The sequence below is a fragment of the Scyliorhinus canicula genome, chromosome 15 (genome assembly GCF_902713615.1).
Source record: "Scyliorhinus canicula chromosome 15, sScyCan1.1, whole genome shotgun sequence".
In the NCBI taxonomy this organism is placed as follows: domain Eukaryota; kingdom Metazoa; phylum Chordata; class Chondrichthyes; order Carcharhiniformes; family Scyliorhinidae; genus Scyliorhinus; species Scyliorhinus canicula.
Window position 1 is genome coordinate 57,318,838 of NC_052160.1, and position 10,526 is coordinate 57,329,363.

At 51.3% G+C, this 10,526-nt stretch overlaps 1 protein-coding gene across 1 annotated transcript in view; it reads left to right on the plus strand.

Moving 5' to 3' along the window:
• The window catches only part of LOC119978636 (cytochrome P450 3A8-like), a 96,115-nt gene extending 85,821 nt beyond the window's left edge, over positions 1 to 10,294 (plus strand). The window contains exon 15 of the mRNA XM_038820421.1: positions 7,675 to 10,294. Within this exon, the coding sequence (XP_038676349.1) occupies positions 7,675 to 7,730 (56 nt within the window). The 3' untranslated portion in view covers positions 7,731 to 10,294. The remainder of the gene's footprint in view (positions 1 to 7,674) is intronic.
• Positions 10,295 to 10,526: the final 232 nt, after the last annotated feature.

The window sequence follows — 10,526 nt, forward strand, 5'->3', positions numbered from 1 at the left end:
AATATGATCCCACAAGGCATCGCGATGTGAATCCCACCCATTGTGGGCAGTTCACTTTTTTTTAACAAACAATTTTATTGAAGTATTTTAGGCATATAGAAAAAGTGACATTGTACAGTACAAAAAAAAGTCAAGACACAAATTACAAATTAAACATTGTGCAAACCACGGCTCTGTTCACGCACGGATCTGCCTCAATATCCCCCTACTCTACTCTACTCTACCCTTGCCCCCTCCCGCACTCCCCCCCACCCCCCCCTGCTGACGCTTACTCCTCTGCGAAGAAGTCAATAAACGGCTGCCACCCAGCGCCGGCCCTAGGGTTGCTGGCGCCCCGGGCAAGCTGAACTTCGGCGCCCTTGGGGGGGGGGGGGGGGGGGGGGGGGGGGGGGCGGACCCGAGGGGGGGGGGGCGGACCCGAGAGGGGGGGGCGGACCCGAGAGGGGGGGGCGGACCCGAGAGGGGGGCGGGGCGGACCCGAGAGGGGGGGGCGGACCCAAGAGGGGGGGGGCGGACCCGAGAGGGGGGCGGGGCGGACCCGAGAGGGGGGGGGGCGGACCCGAGAGGGGGGGGCGGACCCGAGGGGGGGGGCAGACCCGAGAGGGGGGGGGGACCGAGGGGGGGGGGGGGGGGGGAGCGGACCGAGGGGGCGGACCGCGGGGGAGGGCGGCCACCGCGCATGCGCTGGTTGGCACCGGCCCAACTGCGCATGCACGGGACCCGAGTCTCTGGTGCCCCCTAGCACATGGCGCCCCGGGCGACTGCCCGAGTTGCCGGTGCCTTGAGCCGGCCCTGCTGCCACCTTCGGGCGAACTCTAGTAGCGAACCTCTCAAGGCGAACTTGACTTTCTCTAGGCCAAGAAAGCTCGCCATGTCCGATAGCCATACCTCAGCCCTCGGGGGCTTTGAGTCCCTCCATGCTAACAGTATTCGTCGCCGGGCTACCAGGGAAGCAAAGGCCAGAACGTCGGCCTCTCTCTCTTCCTGGACTCCCGGGTCCTCCGAAACCCCAAAGATTGCCATGTCCGGGCTCATTACCACCCCAGTTTTCAATACCCGGGACATGACATCTGCGAATCACTGCCAATACCCCCTGAGTTTAGGGCACGACCAGAACATGTGTACATGGTTAGCCGGCCCTCCGGTGCATCTAGCACACTTGTCCTCCAGCCCGAAGAATCTGCTCATCCGGGCCACCGTCATGTGGGCCCAGTGCACAACCTTAAACTGGATCAGGCTTAGCCTGGCGTGTGTTGCGGTCGTGTTTACTCTGCTCAGGGCTTCTGCCCAAATACCGTCCTCCAGCCCCCTCCCCCCCCCCCCTCCCCCCTCCGAGCTCCTCCTCCCACTTAAGCTTCAGGTCCTCGGTCTGCGTATCCTCAGCTCTCATTAGCTCTTTGTAGACGTCTGAAACTCTACCCTCTCCCCCAGAAACTACCCTGCCCTGCCTCCCCATCGGCGGGAGACATGGGAAGGACGGCACCAGTCTGCGTACAAAATCCCTCACCTGCAAGTATCTAAAGTCGTTCCCTCTCGCCAGCCCAAACTTCTCCTCCAGCGCCCTCATGCTCAGAAAGCTCCCTTCCAGGAACAGATCCCCCATCCTCACAATCCCCGCCCTCCTCCACAGTCGATACCCCCTGTCCATGTTCCCCGGGGCAAATCGGTGGTTGCCGCAGATTGGGGTCCACACCGATGCTCTGACCTCCCCTACATGCCTCCTCCACTGGCCCCAGATCTGAAGAGCCGCCACCACTATAGGGCTGGTGGAGTACTGTGCCGGCGGAAGCGGCAGAGGCGCCATGACCAGGGCTGCTAAGCTAGTGCCCCTGCACGAAGCAGCCTCAATCCGCTCCCAAACCGATCCCGCACTCACCATACATTTCCTTATTATCGCTATGTTGGCCGCCCAGTAATAGTTGCTAAAGTTTGGCAACACCAGCCCTCCTTCTCCTCTGCTCCTTTCAAGCATCACCCTCTTCACCCGCGGGGACTTCCCTGCCCATAACAAATTCCAGAATAATTTTATTCAGCCTCTTAAAGGACCGCGGGATAAAGATGGGGAGACACTGAAAAACAAACAAGAACCGTGGGAGAATCATCATCTTAACAGTCTGCACCCTCCCCGCCAATGACAGCGGGAACGCATCCCACCTCCGGGCCTCCTCCCTCACTCGTTCCACCAATCGGGACAGGTTGAGTTTATGTATCCTGCCCCAGTCCCGTGCCACCTGAATCCCCAAATATCGGCAACTCTCCCCCGCTAGCCTGAACGGCAACCCCTTCAGCCTACTCTCCTGCCCCCTCGCCTGAATTACAAACAACTCGCTCTTATCCATGTTCGGTTTGTATCCGGATAACCGGCCAAATTCCTTCAGGGTTGCCATAATACCGTCCATCGCCACCATTGGGTCCGATACATATAACAGCAGATCATCCGCGTATAACGAGACTCTATGTTCCACTCCCCCCGGACCAGCCCTTTCCAGCCCCTAGAAGCTCTCAGTGCAATTGCTAGCGGCTCTATGGCCAGCGCAAACAGCAGTGGGGAGAGAGGGCAGCCCTGTCTTGTCCCATGGTGCAGTCTAAAGTAGTCCGATGTCGTCCTGTTCATCCTTACACTCGCCTCCGGGGCCTGATACAATAGCCTAACCCAGTCGATGAACCCCGCCCCAACCCGAACTGTCCTAGTACCTCCCACAGATAACCCCACTCAACCCGGTCAAAAACCTTTTCAGCATCCATGGCTACCACTATCTCTACCTCCCTACTCTCCAGGGGCATCATAATCACGTTGAGCAGCCTTGTTATGTTGGCCACCAGCTGCCTCCCCTTTTTAAACCCTGTTTGGAACTCCACAATTATATCCGGTATCACAGTCCTCAATTCTGATCCAGTAACTTGGCGTCTATGTTGATCAAAGAGATCGGCCTGTATGACCCACAGGCCTCCGGGTCCTTATCCTGTTTCAGAATAAGCGAGATGGTGGCCTGCGACATTGTCAGGGGTAAACTCCCTCTGTCTCTTGCCTCGTTAAAGACCCTGACCAGCACTGGCCCCACTATCTTGGCAAATTTTTGTAAAACTCCACTGGATACCCATCCGGCCCCGGGGTTTACCCGACTGCATGACCTTCAGGCCCCCCAAATACCTCTTCGATCCTGACCAGGGCCCCCAGTCCGTCCACCAACCCATTCCCCACTCTTGGGAAGGTCAGTCTGTCCAGGAATCGCCTCATTCCCCCCGGTCCCCCGGGTGGTTCCGAAGTGTACAACTTCCTACAAAAGTCCCCAAAGACCTTGTTCAGCCCTGCTGGATCACCCACTAGATTACCTTCCCCATCCACTACCCTCCATATTTCCCTAACCGTTTCCCTCTTCCTCAGTTGCTGCGCAAGCATTCTACTGGCCTCCTCCCCATGCTCATAAATCGGGCCTTTTACCTTTCTAAGCTGCTCTACAGCCTTTGCCTGTACCCGAAACCCGGCCTGCAGCCTCTGTCGTTTCCTGAGTAACTCTGGCCTCGGGGATTCCGTGTAACTCCTGTCCGTCCGTAGAATTTCCTTAATCAGTCGGTCCGTCTCTGCCCTCTTTGTCCTGTCCCTGTACGCCCGGATTGAAATCAGTTCCCCTCTCACCACTGCCTTCAGTGCCTCCCAGAGCACCACTGCCGAGATTTCTCCAGTATCATTCAGCTGCAGGTAATTCTGCATGCATTTCCTCAGCCTCTAACACACCGCCTCGTCCGCGAGTAGTCCAACTTCCAGCCTCCATGGTTGGCACTGAAAGCTGTCCTTACAAAACTGTAGGTCTACCCAGTGCGGAGCATGGTCCGATATGGCACTTGCTGAATATTCTGCCCCCACCATTCCGGCCAGCAGGTCCCTACTCACAACAAAGTAGTCAATTCGGGAATACACCTTGTGACATGGGAGTAATACGAGAACTCCCTCGCCGTCAGCCGGCTAAATCTCCACGGATCTGCTCCCCCCATTTGCTCCATGAACCCTCTCAGTTCCTTTGCCAACGCTGGCAACTTGCCCGTTCTTGAGCATGACCGGTCCAGGACTGTATTAAAGTCCCTGCCCATGATCAACTTCCGTGAGTCCAAATCGGGGATCTTCCCTAGCATCCTCCTCATAAAATCCACATCGTCCCAATTAGGGGCATACACACTGACCAGGACTACTCTCACCCCTTCGAGCTTACCCCTCACCATAACGAACCTGCCACCCCCATCCACGACTGTGCCCTCCGCCTCAAATTGTACCCTTTTATTAATCAGGATTGCAACCCCCCTCGTCTTAGAATCAAGCCCCAAATGAAAGACCTGACTGACCCAGCCCTTCCTTAACCTAACCTGGTCTGCCACTTTCAGGTGCGTCTCCTGCAACAAGACTATGTCTGCCTTCAGAACCCGCAGATGCGCAAACACACGCGCACTCTTCACTGGCCCGTTTAACCCTCTAACATTCCAGGTGATCAGCCTGGTTGGGGGGCACTTTGCCCCCCCCCCCCTTTGCCGATCAGCCATCCCCTTTCCTTGGCCAGCCCCCCAGCCATGTGTCGCGCTTCCTCTGGCCCGCCGCCTGGCCGGCTTCACCCATGTCCTCCTCACTGTTACCATTCCCAGTTTCCATCCCCGTCAGCAGAACAATTCTCCCCCCCCCCCAGCAACACCATCCTATCACCTAACCCCTGCTCTAATCTAACTATATGGACACCCCCCCCCCCACCTCGGCTCCCGTTGACTAGTTGCACTCAGCTAGCCTGGGGCTCCCAGCCTCGGCGCCAGCCCATCTCCCACCCATTGTTCCCAGTCAGCCCGACCCCTCCACACCACTTCCCCAGATCAGCCCTACTTAAGCAAACATTCTATACAAGTCATAAACAACCCCCACAATAGCACAATTCAAGTTAAACAAGAAAAAAAAGAGAAAAGAAATAACAGGCACTCTTCAGTCCTAGCCATACAGACACAGAAAAAAAAGATTGCACAAAGTTCCCCTGAAGCATCCATTTTAACCCAACCCTTTTAACTGTTTTCTTTATTAATTCCCCCCCCCCCCCTCCCCCACAGCCAAACTCCAACCAAGCAAAGAGCCCAAACAGGAAACATTCAGAAAAAGCACGCAAAAACAAGAAAATAATGATACATCCCAAAACGGGAGAGACACCACATATACTTAAAAGCTCTAACACGAGTCCAAACGTCCTCAGCTCAGGGCCAGCCCTTGATTCTTAACGAAGTCCATCGCCTCTTCGGGTTCCTCGAAATAGTGGTGCTGACCCTTATACGTAACCCACAGTCACGCCAGAAAAAGCAGCCCGAATTTCACCTTGTTTTTATGCAGTATCTCCTTCAACTGCCTGTAGCCTCCCCTCCTCCTGACCACCTCCGCTCTCAAATCTTGGTAAGCACGCAGGGTGGTATTGTCCCAAATACAGCTCTGTGTGCTCTTTGCCCATTGCAGCACCCGTTCCTTGTCCAGGAACCTGTGAAAGCGTACCACCATCGCTCATGGGGGACCCCCTTGTCGCGGCTGCATCACCTGCACTCTGTGTGCCCTGTCCACCACCGACGGGCGTGGGAACACCTCGTTCCCCAGCAACTTCTGAAACATATCCCCCACATATGCGGCAGCGTATAGCCCCTCTGCCCCCTCCAGGAGGCCCACGATTGTCATGTTCGGCCGGCGAGATCTGTTGTTCAGGTCCTCCAGCCTTTCCAGAAGCACTTTTTGCTGGTCCTTCAGCCTCCGAATCTCCACATCCATCACCGTTTGAAAGACAGCCTGCTCCTCCACTGACTTCTCCAACTGCTGGAGCTTCTCAGCCTGATCATCCAGCCTTTTCCCATCCGATCAATCGACTTCTGAAGCGGCTCCAAGTTGTCATACTTCAAAGCCAAAAAGCCCTCCTGTATAGTCTGTAGCAGCTGCTCCATTGCTCTGAACACCAGCCATGCTGGTCTCTCTCACAGCCTCCACTGTGCCCTTACTCAACCACTTCTTCTGCTGTTTACGGTCCCTCCCGCTTCTTAGGTCCATACAATTCTGTATGAGTCCTGTGCCTGAGCTCTATTGCTTTCCAGTTCCGCGCTCAAAAGCGCAAAAAGGTCAGGGGAAAAGGTCCAAATGTCCGACCGAAACAGGAGCCACCAAATGTGTGACCTACTCCCTCATAGCCACCACCGGAAGTGGCAGTTCACTTTTTAATCAAATCTTCATATTAGAGCGAGACAGCTAGTCTCATTTTAATGTACGCTCCCACGATCTACACAAGGCGTGACTAGCCTGCCACTCTGGCACCCTGGCTGTGCCATCTGCATGCCTGCCTAGCATGCTAAAGCACCCAGATAGCACTGCCAGTGCAAAGGTGGCATTTTTCCCACAACAGGGATCGGGCCTGGGGGTGTCCTGCGCGGGTGCAGGTGGGGGGGGGGGGGGGGGCGGTTTCGGGTTGAGGGATCAAGAAGCCATTTGCAAATGACGTCCCGTTTGCCTTCTGTACTGATGAATTCCGACGAGCGGACCTCCTCAGTGCAGAAAATGGGACTAAGTAGAGCCTGAGGAGTTCCCCCTGAGGCCCTGAATCTACTCAAATAGGAACCCAGTCCCGTTCGATAGCATGGGCTTTCTCGGCGCTCCGAGCGATGGGAAACACCCGGATAAACATGCTCATTATGGGTCTCTGTTCACATTTGGGAAGTTGCGCCCTAAATGTGTTCTATGGAAAAATATATCTGTGAAGGATTTCTCAAACTATGTATATTTATTTAACAACTTTTTGAGCAACATTGTATGTCTAACAAACTTGGAATGAATTTAAAATCACTGAGTTCAATATCATGTTTTGGCTACATTGTACTGAAATTACATTTAGGGTCGTTCTTGGGAAATCAGTGTCATATGAATCCCTACAGTGCAGAAGAACGCCATTCAGCCCATCGGGCCTGCACCGACCCTTCGAGCACTCCCACTCCCTGCTATCCCCGTAACCCCATAACTTCACCTGCACATCCCTATACACAGATGTATAATTTAGCATGGACAACCCATCTAACACACACATCTTTGGACTGTGGTAGGAAACCGGAGTACCCGGAGGAAACCCACGCAGACAAGGGGAGAAAGTGCAAACTCCACACAGACAGTCACCCAAGGCTGGAATTGAACCCGGGACCTTGGTGCTGTGAGGCAGCAGTGCTAACCACTGTGCCACCATTATGAAATCGTCCTGTGGCTCACTGGGGGAAAAAAGACTTCAAATAGTGAGACTGTTGTTGAATTTGTTTTGAAATCTTGGAATCCAAATAGAATGCGATAATACATTAGAAAAAGGCAAAATATTGTAAACCTGAAGAAAATCCCAGCTTCATTGGAAAGAACAGACTGTTGACCGTCAGGTTCACACCCACCTTTAACACTGAAACACAAGTATTTCAAACAAATTCGGACGAGGGGACCCAGATGTCATCCAAGTGCTCAGGAGTGAGGTGAAAACGTGCCCTTTGACACTTTTAATGGCTTAATGTTCCTAACCATTATCTGGCTCAGATATAATTCCACTCAGGATGTAATCTCCTGGGTTTGTCTGATATTTTCAATATATACTTCCTCCCCTTCCCTTTTCCTAATTACGTTAATAAGCCTGGACATCTCTTATTTTTCAGTTTCTAAGAAGCAATCATCTGAAAAAAATAGCCTGCTGGAGGTCTCCACAGATTAGAAATTATTGTGCGATTCCATCATTTTCTGCTTTTTTGACTCAGCATCTGCAGTAACTTTGTTTTCGTGACCTCGTTGCTGTTCCTGTTCTTGTGCTCAACAAAGACTTTCTGAGGACTTGGCTAATGCACTCGTATTAATCAGCCAATGTCCTGACCCAGCCAGAACTTTCACTAAAGAATAGAGTTTATTTCTGGTTGAAGAGAACAACAATCTCAGTGGACACTCTTTTGCATGGGAGAAACATCAGCTGTTGGATAGACTTCCTAGGGATGGTGCTTTTAATAGAAACTCTGATTTCCTCTGTTTAAGCTCCGTTTAGCAGAACATGTGGTTTTACTGCAGTTGATCAGACAGTCGGGCAAATTGTCAGGATCAATGTCCTTTCCTGGAAGGAATGCTTTTGGTTCTGATAGCAAAATATCAGGGGATGGGTTAGAAGAATGGACTTCATGTGTGCAAATGCCTTTACTCTGGACGACCCACTGAACGGTCATCCAATAAACTGCAAACAATTTTGCAATGCTAAATAGGAGCCAAGAATGTATTTACTCTTGAACTTTCAGCCATTTTCACACTGAATATAGTTGGGCACAGGCTCGAAGCTGGATAAGGACTGAAGCAAACTGAAAAGGTTAAAGGTCATCACAGATCCGTTTTCTCAGGATTCATTTGCAGGGGGAATTGTTGGGTTTCATCAACAGCCACAGAAATTCCTGAGAATATTTCTGTGCAGCAATAAACTCTTTTGATCACAGGCAGAATGTTGCTCTTTGCGCTGTCTTCCCACACTGGGTGTAACTGGGGCACAAGAGCAGAATGTGAGTTAGAGTTAATTTACATCTGGCCACTTGTTTTGCTGGCAGTCCAAACATTCAGACAAGTTAACCGTTTAGAATGTTCTTGGGGTAGGTTTTGTGAGGTGACAGGTGTAGCTAAGGGAGAGAAAGACTTTCTTTAATAAATTATCAGAAGGTCGCAGGTATATTTTGATAGAACTCTAATAATGCAACGCAGTGAACCCAGCGACCATTCGTCCTCGGTGGTCACTGCCCGTTCTGAGGCACCAATCACCAACATTATGCTTTGCACAGCCCCTTGGTTTCCAGGATTTCCTGTTTTCCCTGTTTGGATAAGGAATTAATTTGTTATGGGGAAGATTGTGTTTAGACTGAGTTCACATGAGGGAACACCGATTTTATTTTTTGCAAAAGCAATGCCTTGTTTTGTGTTGCTGCCATGCACGGAATGTTAATCTTTGTTCTGTAACGTCTCAGTTTAACTATTACAGTGATGGTTTCTCTTGCAAGCTCCAGAATATCTGTGCACAAAGATCTCCAGTGAGGGACTATCACACTGTGAAACTAGCACACTGGACAGAGCATCAGTAAATGAAAATGAAAATCACTTATTGTCACGAGTAGGCTTCAATGAAGTTACTGTGGAAAGCCCCTAGTCACCACATTCCGGCGCCTGTTTGGGGAGGCTGGTACGGGAATCAAACCGTGCTGCTGGCCTGCCTTGGTCTGCTTGCAAAGCCAGCGATTTAGCCCAGTGTGCTAAACAGCCCCTATTTGTGGCCATAGAAGTTTTTAAATTCCAGTACATTCGCAATGTGTTTTAATGCAGCTCTTATAAAGTCACTCGAATTGGCTGTTAGATGGTAGATGTAAACATTCAGCCCCCAAGATCCTGAAAAAGATGGTCAACTTTTAAAAAAAAAGAAATTTGCGTTCCCAGCTGCTAACTGAAAAAAACATGACGCGAAATTGAACGGTTAAAAAACAGAACTGACTGTGACGAACATCAAAACAAACAAGCAGGGTGGGATTACTGGGAAATTCCGACCCCACTGCGCCGCACGGGTTTCCCGGCGGCGAGGGGTGCTGCCAATGGGAAATCCTATTGATAGCAGTGGGACTGGTAGATCCCACTGTTGGGCCTCCTCTGCTGTTGATAAACATGCGGAGGGGTGGTCAACAAATCTCCCCCGCTATCTATCACCAAAACACATTCGTGCTTTAAACCAATATTCCAAACAGAACATTTCCATTCCAATTTTAATTCCAAACATTAATTTTGTTTTGTGGAACCAAACCAAAGTGTCGCAGCTCCCAGCAATTCACTCTAGGCATCCCTCAATTTTCCAGTCTGACACTTAGATTCCCCCAAATCTCACTCTCCCTGGAGTATCCCCATTGCTAACCTCTTTCACTCGCTTTACTCAGCAGTTCTGGCAGTCTTTAATACCTCATGAATTTGGATTTCACCAGCCTGAGCTTGGGCATCACATCTCTTGCACAGCCGACTACAACTCAAAAGCACCGCTGTCCCTTGTCCAGTCTGCTGGCAGATTCTCTGTTTGTTACAAGCTGTTCTGGACACAGATTGCTCTCTGGCTAACTACTTAACATACTGTGGTGAATGTAATATATGTTAATATATATGTTAATTCACACTGTTGTTGTAAGCGCAGTAGCGCTGTCCTACCACTAGGGGGAGTAGCGCTGGGAATACTTAGGAACTTGTACTGGGCTCCACCCTTGGTTCCGCCGACAACTCCTCCCCCTAGTGCAACTGTATAAGTACCCGTGTCCAGAGTCAGCCTGGGTCACTACGAGTTCATCGACAGGTAACAGGCTGGCTCTGAAGTAAGTCGATTAAAGCCTAGATTCACATCGGAAACATGTGTCTGGTGAATTGATGGTTCCATCACATACATTGTAAACAGCAGAGATATATCGAACCAATGGAACCTTCTCTCAATCTTAACATTTAACCACAAACCTGGCCAGCT